At 45.0% G+C, this 20,538-nt stretch overlaps 1 protein-coding gene across 4 annotated transcripts in view; it reads right to left on the reverse strand.

The window, feature by feature from the left end:
- CWH43 (cell wall biogenesis 43 C-terminal homolog) overlaps positions 1-18,226 on the reverse strand; it is a 57,894-nt gene extending 39,668 nt beyond the window's left edge. For 2 of the 4 annotated variants that reach the window (XM_047857195.1, XM_047857192.1), the window contains exons 1-6: positions 18,054-18,226; positions 16,040-16,231; positions 11,479-11,599; positions 10,942-11,096; positions 8,231-8,432; positions 3,300-3,388 (exon numbers count right to left, since the gene is read on the reverse strand). In XM_047857195.1, the coding sequence (XP_047713151.1) occupies positions 3,300-3,388; positions 8,231-8,432; positions 10,942-11,096; positions 11,479-11,599; positions 16,040-16,231; positions 18,054-18,096 (802 nt within the window). In that variant the 5' untranslated portion in view covers positions 18,097-18,226. Of the gene's footprint in view, positions 1-1,017; positions 1,089-3,299; positions 3,389-8,230; positions 8,433-10,941; positions 11,097-11,478; positions 11,600-16,039; positions 16,232-17,663; positions 17,966-18,053 lie in introns of those variants that run through there. The other 2 variants (XM_047857193.1, XM_047857194.1) reach the window with 2 other exon arrangements.
- Positions 18,227-20,538: the final 2,312 nt, after the last annotated feature.

Below are 20,538 nucleotides of genomic sequence, written 5' to 3' on the forward strand. Positions count from 1 at the left end.
TCGAATTCTGTCTCTCTTGCGCGCTCTCTCTCTGTCCCTCCCCCACCCACTCATCCTCTCTCTCTCTCTCTCAAAAATAAACACTAAAAAAAATTTTTTTTTTTGAAGTATAAGTACTGTGTTAGGAGGTAAAAGCATTTTAAAGAATAATTAATTATGGGCAACTGCTTTTGTGAAAGGTTAAGAAACCTTGCTGGGGCACCTGGATGCTCAGTTAGTTGAGCATCTGACTCCTGGTTTCAACTTAGGTCACGATCTCACAGTTCGTGAATTCGAGCCCTGTATCAGGCTTTGTGCTAACAGCACGGAACCTGCTTGGGTTTCTCTCTCTCCTTCTCTCTCTCTGCCCATCCCCTACTCCTCCCTCCCCCATCCCCAAGTAAATAATAAATAAATAAACTGTAAAAAAAAAAAAAAAAAAAGACTTGCCAGAAGTCTCACCTTTTGAACCCTGCAGAATTATTCCTTTCTAAAAATCTTTACCAAATTAAAGATGAGAACAGTATCACATTTTGAGTTTCACTTTTCCAATGATTAGTGAGAGTGACTTTTTCCTGTTTACCAGCTTACAAAGGCTATTTTTTAAAAACAATGATTCCTGAGTTGATATTCCAAATGAAAGACATTAGAATGACTTTGTTGTTTCTATTACAAAGAATTGTCTGGAGGGAAAGAAAACATCTTCTCAAATTCCCTTGACTATTACTGTTTTTATTTTTAATTTATATTTTTAAATAGGCTATATATATATATTTTTTTAACGTTTATTTATTTTTGAGACAGGGAGAGACAGAGCATGAATGGGGGAGGGGCAGAGAGAGAGGGAGACACAAAACCGGAAGCAGACTCCAGGCTCCGAGCTGTCAGCCCAGAGCCCGACGTGGGGCTCGAACTCACGGACCGCAAGATCATGACCTGAGCTGAAGTCGGATGCTTAACTGACTGAGCCACCAGGAACCTCTATACCAGTGGTGGCATATGACCCACACTGTTGGTCACTTTGCCTTCTTCACTTACCTCTATACCTTAACTGTTTTGTGTTGGAGACTGAGTCCTTCCAAATAACGTCCTCCAAATCTTTACAACATCTAAGACACCAAGCAGAATTATTTTTTTAAGTTTATTTACTTTAGAGAGAGAGAGAGAGAGAGAGAGCAATCAGGGAGGGGCAGAGAGAGAGAAGAAGAGAGAGAGAATCTCAAGCAGGTTCTGCACTTCCAGCTCAGAGCCTGATGCAGGGCCCAAGGCCACGAACCATGAGATCATGACCTGAGCCGAAATCAAGAGTCGGATGCCTAACTGACTGGGCCACCCAGGTGCCACGACACCAAGCAGAATTAATAGTAACTGAATATTCCAGTACTATTTATAATAACTAACATGTTAGTTTTCAATAGATCAGATTTTTCATACAATAAAATTATAGGAACACTGTAAAATACACCGGGGTCCTATCAATACGTTTGGCACATCTGTTTTTTCTTTTAATAGAACTTTGATTTTAGTAATTTAATTGCCACCAAGATTTAAAGCCCATTAGAAGCTTCAAATCTGCTTGGCCCTGAAGTCTTTTAAACTACTATTTAACACTTCAGAGAGACAGCAAAACTACATTAGGTTTGACTCTACTTATCTCGGGAAATAAGTATAAGCATAACACTATAGGTTCACAGCTTTTCTGTCTTTTAACTGACAATGTAGGTTTCTGGGTCCCCCAGTTTTCCATGTTTAAAATTAAGCTGCCAATTACCTACCCAGTAAGCATTTTCCTTATATTCCATGAAAATAGGCATGACATCAGGGCTGAACAAACCTCCGATGTATTTCATGTTCCTTTCCCCAACTGCATAGAGATTAAGAAGCTATATATGCTCATTGCAAACTCAGCATTTACAAAAGTATCTGGCCCTTTTCTTGAGGAATCTCATGAGGCATCTCTCTGATAAGAAAGGTTACTCTTAAATTCTATTCATACTAACTTCCACAGACGCCATAGAGAATGCCTACCACAAAACACGTGTGCAAGTAAAAAGGGCTCAACACGACTACAACACTTTGCTCGTGACGCTCCAGGACGACGAGGACCTGGCTAACTTCATTAAATGAGCCAATCTATTCAAATTACACATATGTCAGGGCGCCTGGGTGGCTTAGTCGGTTAAGCGTCCCACTTTGGCTCAGGTCAAGATCTCATAGTTTGCGGGTTCGAGCCTTGCGTCAGGCTCTGTGCTGATAACTCAGAGCCTGGAGCCCACTTCAGATTCTATGTCTCCCTCTCTCTCTGCCCCTTCTCTGCTCACACTCTGTCTCTGTCTCTCTCAAAAATAAATAAACATTAAAATATAGTTTTAAAAAAATGAATTACACATGTCTCCATCCAAGAGTAACGGCACTTAGGATGTAAAGAAATTTCCTCATCACGTTCGTCGATCCACACCTTCTATTACCAATCCACAGTCTCGAACCCACACAGGGCATCCAGTGCAACACTCTGAATCACCTGGTTAATGAACATGTAAGAGGGCATCTCTCTTCACAGAGACCAAGTTCACTGCTCTGTTACAGAGTGTGGAGTTTTTTATTGAACACTAAAACCAACTCTAACCATTTTCTGCCTTTTAAGGGGAAGGGAGAGGAGTGATGTAATTCAGGCATAGTAATAAAATAGTCAATCGTAAAAATAAGTAGTTGCTCCTAACATATGATGGCTTCCATCAATATCCTGTAATCCTAACCAGTGTGACTGGGAGTGGAGGGTCCCAGCCTTGAATAAGCAAACGTGGACCCCAAAGGTAAGTCGAGAGGTGAGAAGCTCAGGAGGGCATTCCTGAAAACCAGAGAAGCAGGGAATCTTGGAGAGGGCAAGAGGTCTGGCAATGCGGTAATGTCTGACTTCCATCTTCTCAGACCTGCAGTAGAAACAGGGGCGCCTGGGTAGCTGGGTCGGCTAAGCCTCTGACTCTTGATTTCGGCTCAGGTCATGATCTCACAGTTCTTGAGTTTGAGCCCTAAGACGGGCTCTGTGCTGACAGCGCGGAGCCTGCTTGGGATTCTTTCTCTCTGCCCTTCCGCCCTCAGGCACACGCACTCTCTCTCCCTCTCTCTCAGAATAAATAAATAAACTTAAAAAAAACTGCTACTGACACACATGCCTTGTTTGGGAGATGGGGGAGAGTATGTGAGCACCGTGAGGTGGCAGTATGGCCGCTATAGGAGGAGAGAGGTAATGAAGGAGGAGGAAGTAAATTGTCAACTGAGTGGAATGCCGGGCACAGACACGTACAGGTAAACCCACGTACCTGTGACCCACCAGAGTAAACTGGTACCAGGAAACCATGAACAAGCTGAGAGCATCAATCCGCTCGCCAAGCTCAGCAGAACTGCACCTCTGTAAGAAAATAATGTGCTGTAGGACATCTACCATCATTAATATTTTATTGTCCCAAATAGAAAATACATCTCCTACCTCTGGGTACATCCAAGAGATAATATGAGTGTGAAAAAACCCAGTGAGATAATGAGAGCTCATTGAAAACCAATATTATATCCAGTCAGAACATTGAGGGGTAGCCGGGTGGCTCAGTCGGTTAAGTGTCCAACCTCAGCCCAGGTCATGACCTCACCATTCCGGAGTTCGATTCCCCAGCCGGACTCTGTGCTGACAGCTCAGAGCCTGGAGCCTGCTTTGGATTCTGTGTCTCCCACTCTTTTACTGCCACTCCCCAGCTCAGGTGTGCACGCATGTGGGCACGTGCTCTCTCTCTTTCCCTCTCTCTCTCAAAAATAAATAAAACATTGGGGCACCTGGGTGGCGCATCCAACTTCGGCTCAGGTCATGGTCTCACTGCTTGTGAGTTTGAGCCCCACATCGGGCTCTGTGCTGACAGCTCAGGGCCTGGAGTCTGCTTCAGATTCTGTGTCTCCCTCTCTCTCTCTGTTCCTCCCTCACTCCCATTCTGTCTCTCTCTGTCTCTCAAAAATAAACATTAAACATTTTTAAAATAAACAAACATCAAAAATCAAGAAAAAAGAACACTGAAGTAATAGCAACTCAGACTTGAAATAAATGATATCTTCGATCTTTCACGGCGATTGAGTATTCTCAGACTATTATAGCCCATATTGGCCCTGTAACATGTGACATGTGACAACTCTGCCGAAGACAAAGAGAAAAAGTCACTGGGAATCGTTTCTATTTAGTTTGCCTCTTTTTCCTTCCTCTGCCTCAAAACAGTCTGGGCCTTTCTGGGACTGCTGTCAACTGTATAAATAATCGACAGTTGTGTGAGTTTTAAAACAACCACAAACTGCTTCATTCTTTTGCTACTTCGGCAAAAACTTGCAGGAGGAGGAATCAAAAAATGTAACTCCACTTTAGGGGAACATCCAGAAGCAATAATAGCTACCACGTGGCACTCAATTAAATAGCTACAACATAAACTAAGCTAAAAAACACAGCACTTACTACCTCCCATGCACTGCTTTAAGACTTTTGCATCTTGGGGCGCCTGGGTGGCTCAGTCGGTTGAGCGTCCGACTTCAGCCCGGGTCACGATCTCGCGGTCTGTGAGTTCGAGCCCTGCGTCAGGCTCTGGGCTGATGGCTCAGAGCCTGAAGCCTGTTTCAGATTCTGTGTCTCCCTCTCTCTCTCTAGCCCTCCCCCGTTCATGCTCTGTCTCTCTCTGTCTCAAGAATAAATAAACGTTATAAAAAAAAAAAAGAGACTTTTGCATCTTATTAGGCTCTCAATCTTCCCAAGTCTCTAAGGTAGATGCTCTTATTATTCCCATTTTGCAGAGGCAGACACTGGGGGAAAGAGCACTTAAATAACCTGTCGGAGGTCATACACAGCAGCCCTGCTAGGACTCAGAAACCAAAAAAGGTCATCAGGCCCTGGAGTGAGGCTCTCGGCTACTATCCTGCCCACCCCCACTTCCAAGGTGAAGGATCACCCTGGGTCTACAGAAGACCAGATGTGAAAAAAGGCGGTGGAGGACACTGTTGATTTTTTTGTATCCCCAATTCAACGACAAATGTTTACGAGGACCTACTATGTGCAGGCTGTGTTCTAGGGGCTTGGGATACATCCATGAACAAACATCCCTTTCCTCCCGAGGGCTCCCATTCCAGTGAGGGAGGAACAGACAGTAAACACAATTAATAAATAATTCAGGATATCAGAAGGCGGAAAGCACTAGTGGTAAGAGTCCCAAGGCCGGGAGCACTGGGGCGGGCTGATGGGAAACTGGAAGCATGAAGAAGACACAGTTTATCTAGCTCCCTCATTCTCTCGGGGTCTACCATCAGCACTGATCCTTCGGCTTCCCAACGTCCCGTCAGTACGCTCTGGGCCCCTCCCTCACCCTTCTCCCATCCCTCACCTCTTTACCACATCAACACTTACCTGGGATGCAATCTCTTATGGATTTTAGAAAGCGATTTCTACTACGATGGTCATGACTCATGAAAGCCTAATGCAACATTTCTCCAGCAGGGTTCTGAGAAACACTAATTTTATGAGATGTTAACAGGTGTTCTAAAAGAGGAATTCTACTTTTTTTTTTTTTTTTTTTTTGGAGGGAGAAAGAGAGCGCACACAAGTTGGCGGGGGGGTGGGGAGCAGAGCGAGAGAGACAGGGAGAGAAAATCTCAAGCAGGCTCCATGCTCAGCGGAGCTTAGGAGCCCTACGTGGGGCCCCATCTCACGACGGTAAACTCATGACCTGAGCCAAAATCGAGAGTCGGATGTTTAACCAACTGAGCCAACCAGGCGCCCGGGAATTCTATTTTCAAATAAGTTTGAGAAACTTCCAGGAGGTCTCTCGTCTGCGGATGTGCATTGTGAATCACAAAGAGAGGAATATGAAGTGCAGATTTAGGAGACGTTGCCTTTTTCTCTCAGGGTATCTATCAACATCCCAAGACACCAGTGTCCCACAGAACACAGTTGGGGAAATGCTGGTCCCATGAGCTACATCTCCATCTTCAATGCCTCCCTTCAACAGACAGAATTACAACACGTCTACCAAAAAAGCCCCTCATTCTACAGGTGAGAAAAACAAAGCCAGGGACACGACGTGACTCGTCCACAGTCGAATGATGAGTTACTGTTGGCTGAGCAGGACTCCAGCCCTCAAGCCTGGCCTCGGGGTCCTGGCCCAATTCTCCCTTTGCTGTTTCATATAACCAATGCCTATTTTTAAAGGGAATTTTCGAAACAAAGCTTTGATGCATGGGAAGAAACCCCTTCCCTTCTCTTCCTTTGTGCCTTTCTTCCTTCTTTTCCTTCCTCCCAAATATGCGAAGGCATCCAGGATCAAAAGATACAAACTGTGAATGAGCTAACATATGGAAACTTCCTGGCTCCATGCCTGACAGAGTTAAATCATAAATAGTAGTTCTTTTTCCCATTCCCTGCCCTCAAGTTGCTTACTGTCTAGCAGGAAGATCTAAAATAACTGTAATGGTCTTTTTTAAAATTTTTTTATTAATGTTTTTATTTATTTTTGAAGGAGAGAGAGAGAGACAGAGCACGAATGGGGGAGGAACAGAGAGAGATACAGAATTTGAAGCAGGCTCCAGGCTCCAGGCTCCAAGCTGCCAGCATAGAGCCCGATGTAGGGCTCGAGCCCACGTACTGTGAGATTATGACCTGAGCCTAAGTCAGATGCTTAACTAACTGGCTGAGCCACCCAAGCGCCCCTAACTGTAATGTTTTTTAAAATTGTAATACACAATAATAATAAAAGACAGAAGAGGGTAAGGGTGGAATTTAAGGTAGTATGTAGCATAAAGGAACCCTTGGGATAATCAGAGAAGACTTCACAGAGCAGATGCTTGAGCTGGGTTTAGAGGGGTGAGTAAGAGCTTGCCAGGACACCAAGGCATAGAAGGCAGCCAGACAGAGGGAAGAGCACATACTTGCAGACAAAGGCCTGCAACAGTCCAGCACTTCTAGGGAACTGGAAGTGATTTCAGCCCAGATGAAGCACGGGGATAAGGTAGGAAGTGTCTGTAAAAGTAAGAGGGGTAGGGGAACAGATCCTGTCTCACATGACCTCGTATGGAAACACCACTTAAAGGTTCTAAGCCAGGGAGTGATGGAGTTAGATGTGCATTTCCGGAGAGTTCACTGGGGGCGGGGCTAGTGGGGGCAGTGCAGAGAAGGCCACACTGAAGAGAGACCATGAAGAGGCAAGAGAGGAAGCCTAGATGAAAGATGGTGAGGGCTCCACAGAGGCAGATAGGGTGGGGATCGCAGGGGAAGGGATAGATCTGAGAGAAGTAGTAGAATTGACTAGACTTAATGCCAAATAGACACAGAAAATGAGAAAGACACAGTTGTAGGAGTTTCTGGCTGGGATGGTTTCTGGTTCCTGGTTTCTGGCTCGGATGACGGAGTGATAGCTAGGAAGGGTGAAGCAAGGCATGGAGGAAGACGAACGTGTTTGAGGACTGGGGACTTCTGAGTCCAGACCTGGACACCTGGGAGTATGCTCTCATGTCTGCTGGGGAAGGATCCACCAGGCATTTGCCAAATGTGGGAACCTCCACACTGTAAGAGCAAACAGTTATCTGAGGCAGATGTTTTAAAGGTTCCTCCAATCTTTGTACATGAAAGGCTGGGCCTGAACACAGGAGAAAAGACGTATCCCAAAGGGTAGAGACAGGGTTAATGAGGACCAGGCATATGCTGGTTCTGACACTTAATCTCAAGATTGCTGACTCCCTGGGTGCCCCATGGTTGGAGCAAGTCCCAAAATATCACAGGATGCAGAGATCTCTCTGGGCGTCCCTCCCTCGCAGAGAATAGAGATCCATGCCCAGGCTGCCAACCTGTTTTCTCTCATCAGGGCACCGTGGTCTTGTCCCATCAAATGCCCGTAACTGTAAGGAGGGGTCTGAAGGAAATGGCAGCAGCATGTCTTCTCTGCCCCTGAGAATGCTCCCCCATGTGGAAACTTCCTCAGAGCACCCAAGCAGGAGCTTCCAAAACCTTACTTGACCAGGCACAACCTTCAGCCCTCCATCGTCTGCTTTCTAGCAACTCTTCAGCACCGGGGCAAACACCCTCCACAGTACGCAGTAACGTCATGCAACATTGTTGCTATCTAGGGAAAGTGGAATATGAAATACCTGGCTGGCGCAGATCTAGCTGCTCAACAAAAGAAGTATTTCTTCCTTCAACTTTAATAGCCAATTCCTTGATGGCTTCCAAACCGACACTCACCCAAATGGGTTAGGATCTGGCCCTGGATGGGGGTGCCCACTCACGGCCCATCTGGAAACAAGCGAGACCTCTCCAAAAATCCAGTGGGTGAGGAACACGAGACTGCCAAAGGCAGCCCCTGCCAGGCACCAGGTAGGTCTGGAGGCCACGCCCTTGACTGCCACTCCAGTATTTTTCCCCTCTGGCTTACTGCAGTCGCCATCTAGGATAAAAAATGGGAAATGGTCAATTACATGAAAATGTACCCTCTATATTTCACAGACTTGTAGCAAGCAAGAAATGGTATCTGGCTTCAAGGAGCTTATTTTAGAAGGGAAGACGAGATGTGGCACTGTAATACAAAGCGGAACGTGCTGAGAGCTAGTTGGTGTGAGAGATGATTTCAGGCAGGCTAGATCAGGAATGCTTTGGGGAGAACCAAGCATTTTGGGATTTCACAAGGGAAAATGCAGCGAGTTCTTTACTTCATGTGAAGTTAACAGTATGAGCAAAAACATATACAGGAAGGGGCACCTGGGTGACTCAGTCGGTTAAGTGGCCTACGTTGGCTCAGGTCATGATCTCGCGGTCCGTGAGTTCGAGCTCCGCATCGGGCTCTGTGCTGACAGCTCAGAGCCTGGAGCCTGTTTCAGATTCTGTGTCTCCCTCTCTCTGACCCTCCCCTGTTCATGCTCTGTCTCTGTCTCAAAAATAAATAAACGTTTAAAAAAAATTAAAATATATATATACATATACAGGAAAAGTGACTGGTATGTTGAGGGAACAGATGCAGTCCTACTTGAGTGGAACATATTCAGGACACCAGGCCATGTCCCCGCCTTCCCCCAGGACACCAGGCCATGTCCCCGCCTTCCCCCCACCCCCAAAGAGGGCTCTCACCTACCCCACTGTGCACCCAGGGTAATAGTCGTACACTTACTGAGCAGTTCCTGAGTTTCAGGTCTCTTCCTAGCCTTTGATAGGAACTCATTTAATCCTCTCAACAACTTTACAAGGTAATCTATGTTACTAGACCCATTTAGTAGATCCAAAAACTGAGGCCCAGAGAGAACAAGTCACTTGTCCAAGATCATACAGCTGGTAAAGAGAGCTCAGGCAGACCAACTCCACCACCTGTGTCCCTAACTATTCCCTACTTCCCAGGGCTGTTTCACCAAGAGGTCTCATTTCACTGCATCAATGACTTCACACACAAAAACGCAACAACCGGAGAAAATGCTGGCAGGAGAATGTCTTTGTAAGAACAGACAGCCTGCTGGGCTGATGGCCTGTGCTACTGGGAAGCTCTCTGCAGGACAGAAGAAAGTCTTAAGGTCTGTTTCATGAGGAGGAGGAAAGCCATTCTGCCAATAAAGGCGTCAGAGGGAGAAAAGCAGAGCTGTGAGCCACAGGGATGATGGGAAGGGTGGTGAAGACAAAGGAGGCCAGGGCCTGGAGACTGAGCAGTCTTTGGGTGGGGAAGAGGGAGACCTAAACTGAATTTGCGGAGCACCACTGCTGTGGACTCTGGTCGGGGACCCCTCTCCCAGGACCCAGCAAATCTTCACGAAAACTACAAAATTGCCTGGTGTGATCTGATATTCTGGGGAAACTGATGAGGAGTCTGGGGTTTTGTAAATGAGGTACGGGGCAAAAACAGGAAGGGACCAACAACTGGGTCACATAAATTAAAACAGAGGTGAGAAAAAAGAAAACTCAAGTCAGGAAATGTAAATGATACCCTGAAGTTCAGATCCTTATCAGCCTGTACCTGTGAAATTTGCTGCCTGAGTTTCCACCTTTCAATGTTAGTGTTTTATGAAACATAAAGCATATATTAGGGCACCAGACTGAGTTCTAAATGTTCTAATAGTAATGTCACTTGACCAATATCCTTGAATGATGTTCCCTTGTTCTCACTGTCCCTGTTTCATGCCAAAATTGGGGCGAGAGGCGGGTTATACAAGCACTTTGTTCATGCTGAGCCAAAACCCTCTAAACTTCCATTAATCTGTGAGATTTCTCCTTGTATTGACAAAAGAACAGTGACTCACTGAGACTCACACAAAAAGCCAGGTGCAAGTTAACCAGAATCTAGTAACACTTCTCCCTTCTTTTCAGAAGGATCTCAAGTTAGCATATGGGGTAAATATGCAAGCTGGGGATGTGTATGTCTCTGAGAAAGTCAGCTCCAAAGAGAGACAGGTGATTTGGTACAAATATGCAAGATTTCCTTTCTTTTGCAACCTTCAGACTTGGAGCTTAAACATCTTCAGACTCCCAGAAAAGAAAAAAAGAAACAAAAAACAAAAAACCCAGATAGTTCCCAGAGCCCTTGCTCATGAATAACTTCTCAGTGTTAGACATATACTGGGGTCAGTGTGGAGGAAGAGAGACGAAGGGTCTCATCCCTCAGCCCCATCCAGAGGGAGAGGGGAGAAAGACAAACTGAAAGCCAGCTGGGAGTTTCAAGCCTGGTTTACTCTCCCACTCCACACTGATACAAGCCAGAAATGGCTTATTATTTTCATCCTCAGTTCTGGCAAGGAAAAGGTGCCTTCTGCTTAGATAATAATCCACTGGCTGTGCTGGTTACTCTTTCAGAGGGAGCAAAAAATTGAAACAGAGGCAAAATGCAGAAAGACTTCTTATCTTTTCAAGATGTGTTCCATTCAGATATAAGTAAACTATGCAAGAGAGCAGATCCCTAAATAAATTGGGCGTACGCTTACCTGTGTAAATGCGATCAAGTGTAGCTATGGTACTTAATGTCAGTATCACTCTGTTGGACATCTGATAACTCCAGATTGGATTTAGTGAAGTGTACCATATGCGGAGAACAAGAAGAAGAATCTGTCCTAAGATGAATCCCCAGATTCTGAGGTACCTGTAAGAACAAAAGTATTTTTAATAACTTTTTATGTGCTTTCAATGTACCATGGTCAGAGTGAATTTCATAGTTTCATAGAATGAGTCTATAAAGTAGCCCTGTTGGTAATTTGCAGTAATGAACATGCCTTCATCTTCAGTCTTTATAAAGCCCATTACCTAGGCAACTTGTTGCAATTTCCTAATTCTCAAAACATCGTGGAGACTGATGGCAAGTATTCGCATTCCGATTTTGTGAAAAGGGGGAAAAAGTGAGACTTCTAGAAGCTGTATGCAAAGTAAAAACTATCACTTAAATTCCTGGTCCCAACTTTCCCTTTGGTAAATGATCACACTTGTTTAAGATACGAACCTTTGTCGATGGATATAAGATACCATACCTTTGTAAGCCACTTCCTGTCCACCATGTCACGGCTTGTACTATCAACGAGGAAGACACTCCAAGGGCAAGGACCACTAGCCGAACTCTGGCATTTGGAGCCTGGAAGGAGGCGATGCTGCCTACAAACAAATTAAGGAGAGCTCAACATTTCCGGCAATCATGCATTGGAACAAAATGATCTGCATTCGATAACTGTTGCATCTGACACCATCTCTACACCCAGACAGATAAATATGGACTTGTGTGTATAAATTAAACAATTTTTAATTTTTTGTGATGTCATTCTTAACAATACGTTCACTACGTTCAAGTGTACAATTCAATGGCTTCTAATATATTCACAAAGTTGTGCAACTATTACCACTAATTCCAGGATATTTTCACCACCCCAAAAAGAAACTCCCTTTTCCTCCTCCCTACTGCCCCAGCCCCTGGCAATCACTAATCTACTTCCTGTCGTATAGATTTTTCCCATTCTGGGCATCTCGTATCAGTGGACTCCTATACTAGGTAGCCTTCTGTGACTGGCTTCTTCCACTTAATCAGAATATTTTCAAGGCTTATCCATATTATAGCATGTATGAGTACTTCGTTCCTTTTTATGGCTGAATCATATCCACTGCATGGATATACTGCATTTCATTCATTCATCAGTGATGGGCATTTGGGTTGTTTCCATTCTTTGGCTACTAAGGATAATGCTGCTAGGGGTGCCTGGGTGGCTCAGTCGGTTAAGTGTCCGACTTCGGCTCAGGTCATGGTCTCACAGTTCGTGAGTTCAAGCCCCACGTCAGGCTCTGTGCTGACAGCTCAGAGCCTGGAGCCTGCTTGGGATTCCATGTCTCCCTCTTTCTCTGCCCCTTCCCTGCTTGTATGCATGAGTGCTCTCTCTCTCTCTCTCAAAAATAAATGAACACTATTTTTTTAAAATCAGGATGCAGAAAAAACATTGACAATTATTAATTTTATCATTCATTTATAAATATATAAATCATACACTGGAGGCACCTGGGTGGCTCAGTCAGTTAAGCAACTTCAGCGTAGTTCATGATCTCGCAGTTCATGAGTTCGAGCCCTGCATCGGGCTCTGTGCTGACAGCTCAGAGCCTGGAGCCTGCTTCAGATTCTGTGTCTCCTTCTCTCTGCCCCTCCCCTGCTCGCTCGCTCTCTCTCTCTCTCTCTCTTTCAAAAATAAATAAACATTTGTATTTTTTTTTGAAAAAAGAATAATACTGCTATAAACATTTGTGTACAAACAAGGTCTTATATGAACATAGGTTTTCGTTTTTCTCAGGTATATACTGAGAAGTGGAATAGGTCATATGAGAACTCTGCTTAACGTTTCAAGGAACTGCCAAACTGATTTCAAAAGCAGCTGCACCATTTTATATTCCTACCAGTCATGTGTGAGGGTTCAAGTTCTCCATATTCTTGCCAACACTCATCACTACCTATCTTTTTGATTAGAGCCATCCTAGTGGGTCAAAATTTATCAGGCAAGAAAAAACCTAAACCAATAGGAATATGAACTAGTTTGTTGTTAAGTACATAGTAATTAACCCAAAACATCTGAGGTGCCAGATGAGGTGATAGCATGTAACACCCAGATCTTCTCTGTCGTTATATAAGGATTCCTTAGGACTTTGTCTTTAAAGACAAAGTTGTTTCATTTCCTTAGCAGCATCTGAAGGGAGTTTTAAGGTAAACCATGGCTTACAGCAGCCTCTGTCTAGCATCAGCAGAGCTCAGTGACTACCCAGAAGAGGATCTGGCCAAAACAGTCTCTTCATCCTCAAACTCGACATCACTTTCCTACCTACTCCATTTTCTCAAATTGAACTCCACCTCAACTCAAGTGATGGATCGGCAGAGAGGAAGGAGGTGAAATGGGAACAACAGGAAGCTTCCCAAATACCATACACACCCCAAACTTATTAATATCAACATCCCTTACAGCCACCAGAAGTTACTGGGCCAGAAGTGGATTTAAACAATCAAAAAACCACCCCAGTAACTCTCAGTCAATAGCTCTGTAGATAAGGCTTGACACAGGCAGCATTGAGCAAAGGCAACAAAGAAGTGCCACTGACGAGACCACTCCCATAAAGCCAACCAAGGAGCGTGACGAGAAAATGAAGCCTGCAACACTCAGGCCACAGTAATTCCTAGGAGGGTACTGTAAGCCGAAGGCAGTGTAGCTGGGCCACTATACCCTCAACTCAGGGTAGGACGCCTCATTTCTATTATTTCTGGAGCTGACATTTTCACATTTGATTGGTCTTTCCATTTCTCTGGACGTCGTCTGGATAAAGGGTGCATTTTTCAGTGGTCTTTATCACTATCCTTTCGGAGCCCAAGATCTTGAGAAGCTGAGTCCTCCACCCTTGCGGGTATCCACAGAACTCACTGCCCTGACCTCATTCTGCCTTCTTCGGGGACTGGCCCACAGAAAAGCAGAAGGCAATTTCATAGTAATTCCTGTCACTGTTTCTGAAAAAAAGTCAAATGACTGTATCCAGAGAGAAGAAATACACGCCACTTGGAAAACTCCAGAGAAACCGACTGCACTGCATTGTAACAGAAGAAAGAGTAAGACATCTGGAGTTTTCAGCTACAGATTCAACCAGATCACAGTCTGGTGTTTTTGTTTTCTAAACCTTTTCTTCCATGACCCCACCCTCTTACTTTTTTACTCCCAGTGCTTCTTCAAGGTCTCTCAATATTTATTTATATTAATAATCTCAATTCCTTGGGACAGTAAGTGTACATTCAAAATTTTTAATTGATAACTGCTAATGGCGACATAACACACTCAAATTCAGAATCTAAAAGATACCAAAGGTATGTATTGCAAAGCTTCCCTTTTATGTCTGTGTCTAGATACCATTTTCAAGTAACTAAAATGCTATCGGGATTTTGTTGTTTTTTTTTAAATCCTTCTAGGGCCATTTAATGCATTAAAAACTAAATATATTTCCATCTAAACTTTCTTACACAAATGTTAGTATTCTGCACACACTGTTTAGTGATTCCTTTTTTTCACTTAATAATATATTTAAAGACTATTCCATTCCTTACATAATGTTCTCATTCTTTTATATAGCTGCCCAGTATTCTACAGTGTTCCAATTTTCAAAACCATAATTTATTTAACCAATCCCATATATAGGACATGTAGGTTATTTCTAACCTTGCTATTACAAATATTGCTATAATGATTAACAGCCTTATAGTTTTACCATTTTTTAAAAAAAATTTTTTAACGTTTATTTCTTTTTTTTTTTTTTTTTTTTTTGTTTCAACGTTTATTTATTTTTGGGACAGAGACGAGCATGAACGGGGGAGGGGCAGAGAGAGAGGGAGACACAGAATCGGAAACAGGCTCCAGGCTCTGAGCCATCAGCCCAGAGCCTGACGCGGGGCTCGAACTCACGGACCGCGAGATCGTGACCTGGCTGAAGTCGGACGCTTAACCGACTGCGCCACCCAGGCGCCCCAACGTTTATTTCTTTTTGAGACAAGGAGAGACAGAGCATGAATGGGGGAGGGTCAGAGAGAGGGAGACACAGAATCTGAAACAGGCTCCAGGCTCTGAGCCATCAGCCCAGAGCCAGACACGGGGCTCAAACTCACGGACCGCGAGATCATGACCTGGCTGAAGTCGGACGCCCAACTGACTGTGCCACTCAGGCGCCCCAAGTTTTACCATTTTAAGCCATATGTAAGTATATCTGTAGGGTATATTTCTAGAAATGGAATTGCTGAGCAAAAGGGTATATACGTATTTGTAATTTTGATAAATGCTGATAAATTATCGTCTAAGGAACTTGTGCCAATTTACATCCCCATCAGCAATGTCTGAATGCCCGCTTTCCCATCCTTACAATACAGTGTTACCCGACTTTGTTCTTTGGCAATCCAGCATATGAAGCTACATACAAATATGTGTGTGTGTGTAAGTTGTATTCTACACATTTTAATTTTAAAATACATATTTAAAAAATTACATTTTTTCCCAGTAAACTGATCATATCCTTTGCTCTGTTATCTATCAAATTGTTGTTCCTTTTTATTATTGATTTGGAAAAACTCCATGTTAGTGATATTAGCCCTTTGACAAAAGAGTTACAAATATCTTTCCTAATTTGTTTGACTCTGTTTACTATAGTGTTCATTGGGCATAATTTTCCTACTTTCATGAAGTATCATTCAACAAATTTTAATGGTTTCTGAGTTTTCTGTCATAGTTGGAAAAAAAGTACACAAAATTTTCAAGAGTTGACCTGTTCTCCCTCTTGATTTCAGTGACTTTTTTAGGCTTTTCTGATCTGACAGAAAAGTTAGAAATATAAAAGACATTGGCTCTTGGTCTAGTCTTCCAGTTCTAGTAAAACTCTTTAAGACAGTAGTAAGAGAGTGATCTTTGTTTTTCATTTAATTATTTAGCATACAAACAACAGTGTACATACTTTCACCTGATTTTGAAAAAAAAAAAAAAACAAAAAACAAAAAACAAACACACACACACAACACCTTCAAGAAGCACTTTTAAATCTTACCAATAGTAATTATCCGCAACAGGATTAGCATCCACTTCTTGTTAGCCAATTTCCAGAAAGGAGTAAGTGTTAGGAATATTGGAGAAAGAAACACTATGCCAAAACCTTCAAGCCCAGTGAGTTCTAGAGTTTGCAGGGGAAAGTAATAAATCATCGGTCCCAGGCCATGGCAGAGAGACCAAGAAACATACCCTAGGAAAAAAAAAATGATTAAGGAGAATGTGTAAATGTGACTTTGTTTCAAACAGTAGCCCTGCCCCTCCACTGTAAGGGCTCCGGCTGACCACCCTCCTTCACGATTCTGACCCTAACTGGGTTCCTGTACAGAATTAATTCCTCCCCTTCCTCGGACAAGAAGAGAATGTCCCAGGATGAAAATGGCTTCCTGCTGTTGTGAGTCCCTTGACACCCCTTGTTTATTCCTTTAACCTTGTTCACACCCACACAGGTCGTCCCTTTATTGAAACCTCTTCATTTGAACCATCTAGGTTGAAATTGATAAAATTTCTTTACCTAAGTCAACCATTCTATAAAGAGCAATATCATGAAAATCAAAAAGAGGAACTAACAAGGGTGTCCAGCTGGCTCAAAAGGAGGACTATGCCACTTTTGATCTCTGGGCTGGGTGTAGAGATAACTACCAAAAAAAAAAAAAAAAAAAGGAACAAACAGCAGGTGGCCCCTCCTTTGCTCCCACTCCAGACTACATCCAAAGGCAGGTTAGTCAGGCAACAATCATTTACTTGTAAGTAGACTTTTTTAAACCTAACCTTATAAGACAGTATGGCGTAGTGAAATTCCAGGATCTGGAGTCAGGTTCACCTCTGCCAACTACTGACTGTATAATCTTCTACAACAATAATTAACTAATGGGCACTTACTATGCGGCAGCATCTGTGCTAAGTATTTACAGAGATCTTATTCCTCCTACAGCTCACGTCCTATGAAATGGACACTTTTTACTCCCCTCTCACAAGCGTAAAAACAAACAAGAACAAAAAAACTTCTGAGATTCAGAAAGTAATTGTCTAAAGTTGAAAAAGTGGCAAACGGCAGAGTGAACTTAAACCCCCGCAGACTGGCTCCAAACGTAGCCATCTAACCATCACGTGTAGTAACTTTCTCCCGAGGTATTTCTCGGGCTCCCTTTCTGAACCAGCAAAGTAGTCCTTTCAGCCACCTCACCGAGTTGCTAAGATTAAATGAGATCAAGTACACAGAATACCTAGCACCCTGGGTACTTACTGAACGTAATTCACTTTACACCGCTGTACTTAACACATTTGAAGCTACGGGGAAAAAACAGTGGGGGGTACCCTCCCGAGTATTACCAGCTCCCAGAAAATCAAGTTCTTAGGAAGGTGCCCCTCCCAAGCGAAAAGAGTGTTTCATAATGAACAGCGAGATTATAACACTGTCCCAAACATTTGGGAAATCTGACTTTAGTCACACGACTCCGAGAGAATTGCCCAATAATTGTCCTTGGGGCTTTTTGCAAAGCTTCGAGGTGCGCACACGGGACCCCCAGTTCGACGCTTTTCACGCAATGCCCAAACGTGCAGCCGCCACCGAGGCCACTCGTGCGGGGCCAACACAGGCAGCAGCTGCCTCCCTGCGTGCTCACCTCAAGCCGCTGGGGGACACGGGGACCCCTTTCCTTGTGAAAGTTAAGGTCCAGTACTGAATCTTACTAACGAAAAGGTCGCGGAGGGGGCCGGTTCGGGAGCGGTCCCAGCCGCGCGGGGTCAAGGTCGACACGTGGAGAATAGAGCGCCATCCCAGGGTGGAGTGGAGCTCGGAGGCACCGTCTCCCCCACGGAATCCTCGGCTTCCGAACCTCAGTCTAGGTCTCGTCTTTTTTGACGGCGGTAGCAAAAGTTCCCAGAGGACTTCTGCATCCTGGGCGCGCGGCGCGCTCCCTCCCGAGCCCAGCCAACCGGCCGAGCGCCGCGGCTCCGGGCCGAGTGGGGGGCAGGCCCCCGCGAACGCGCGCCCGGGGGCGGCCTCAGCTTACCCAGGAGGCTCTCCAGGAGGATTTCTCGCCACAGCCAGGACATGGCCGCGACGCGCAGCGGCGCTTCCCGAGCGAGCAGCGAGCGCCTGCCCCGCCGCGCACGCCCCGCGCCCGCCGCCGCGTCCTCCGGAGCCGGGTCCGCGCGCACGTCCCCTCGCCGAGCCTGCTGCCACCCTCCAGCCCCGCGGCCCGCGCGCCGGGCCGGGCCCAGGAGAGGGTGGGGCCGCTGCGCGTCCGCCCCCGCCCACCACACCCAGCCCAGCCTGCCCGGGCCCGCACCACCTGCTCGCTCCGCCGCCGCACCCCGGCCGGCCGCCGGCCCCCGCCCCGCGCCGTGGCGCCAGGCAGACTCGCGGGGGCCTGGAACCCCGTTGTCGGGGCGAAGGCGGGGTTGCCCGGCTCGGCCGCAGAGCAGCGCGGGGATGGAGCGCTGCCGGAGCCCCGGAGGACGGGCGGCTGGTGCGGGGTCTAAAAGGAGCCCCACGGTGGTGCGCTGCGAGGCGCAGGCTGGACGGGAGGGGGCCTGCAGGACGGGCTCCGGCGCCCGGGGCCATCAGGTGCCAACAGGACCGTGGGCCTTCTTTAAGCCGGGGCTAACGCTTGGGAGGCGGCATTAGCCTCCCGAGATCGAGCTACTTCTCAGCCGGGCGGTAAACAAATTGCGCTCTGGAAGGGTGGTCCGAAAATCCCAGAGGCTCCAGGATTTTCGATGGCTTGTAGAGACCTTGCAACACTTGCTCAGGGGAGAGGAAACAGGTGAGGTGAGTGGAAACTCTGCCCTCCTCAACTTCATGAATAATGATGTCTGAGAGTGCCCATCCCGAAGGGGAAAGGGAGAGGAGTTCCAATCAACAGCGGAGCCAGTGAAGAAGGCCGGTGGTTTCTCGCTCACATATTACCACACCCCAGAATGTCTTGAAATTTTTTTTGAACCTTCTCGGAGCAATTTATTTTAATTCGCTTTAATTTTTTAGAAGAGTTTATCATTTATCACTGCTGGCAAGTTTGCTCTGAAATGAAACAATGATGAGTTGCCTAAAAGCCTCAGAATCCCTTAAGAGCAGTTGTTGCTAAAAGTCCATAGGAGTTTTAGGCAAAGAGTTCCAAAATCACTTAGTTACTTCCTAGTACTCCTGTCACAAGGATAACATATACATCAATGTAATAGAACTGAGAGCCCCAAAAGGAATCCTCCCATTGGGGTCAGATGCTTTTCAACAAGCTTGCCAAGACAATTACATGGGGAAACGGATCGTCTTCAACAAATGGTTCTCGGACAACTGGATAGCCACCTGAAAAAGAATAAAGTAGGACCCTTACCTCACATAATATGCAAACACTAACCCTAAATGGATCAAAGCCCTAACGGTAAGACATAAAACTATAACTGAGAAGAACACATAAGAGTAAATCTTCAGGGTCTTAGGTTGGGCAGTGGATCCTTAAGAATGACACCCAAAGCCCAAGTAACAAAGACGTAAGAGGTAAGTTGGACCTCATCAAAATTAAAAGCTTTTGGGCTTTCCATTTTTTAATGTTTATTTATTTGTTTTTGAGAGAGAGAGAGCACATGCACAAGCTGAAGAGGGACAGAGAGAGAGAGACAGACAGACAGACAGACAGACAGAATCCGAAGAAGGCTCCAGGCTCTGAGCTGTCAGCACAGAGCCCGATGAAGTGCTTGAACCCATGAACCATGAGATTGTGACCTGACCCAAAGTCAGATGCTCAACCTACTGAGCCACCCAGGCACCCCAAAAGCTTTTGTGCTTTAAAGGACACTATCAAAAAAAGTGGAAAAGCAATGTACATATTAGGAGACCGTGTTGTCAAGTCATACATCTGGTAAGGAACTGGTATCTAGAATATGTATTAAAAAAAAATACAAGTCAACAGTGAGAAGACAAATAACCCAATTTAAAGATGAAGAGATGTGATAGACCTTTCTCCAAAGAACATATGCAAGTAGCCAATAAACACAGGCAAAAAATATTCAAATCATTTCATTAGGGGAAGGCAAGTCAAAACCACAACGAGATGCCCCTTTACACTCACTAATATGGCTGTAATCAAAAAGTCAGACAATAACAAGTATCGGCAAAGATTTGGAGAAAGTGGAACACTTCTACATTGTCTGTGGGAATATAAGATGGCATAGCCACTTTGGGAAACAGTCTGATAATTTCTCAAATGACTAAATAGAGTTAACATATGACCTATCACTGCTCCTGAGTATGTATACCTAAGAAAAATGGAAGTGCAGAATTTGTACACAGATGCTCACAGAAACAGTATTCAGAATAGCCAAAAAGTGGGCAAACCCAAATGCGCGACAACCGTTGAATGGATAAACGAGATGTGGTATGGCCAAACAATAGAATAATATTTAGCAATAATGGAATAAAGTACTGATATATGCTACACGATGAATACAGCTTAGAAACGTTACACTAAGTAAAAGAAGCCATCACAATGTAAGCCACAT

Source organism: Prionailurus viverrinus, chromosome B1 (genome assembly GCF_022837055.1).
Source record: "Prionailurus viverrinus isolate Anna chromosome B1, UM_Priviv_1.0, whole genome shotgun sequence".
Lineage (NCBI taxonomy): Eukaryota > Metazoa > Chordata > Mammalia > Carnivora > Felidae > Prionailurus > Prionailurus viverrinus.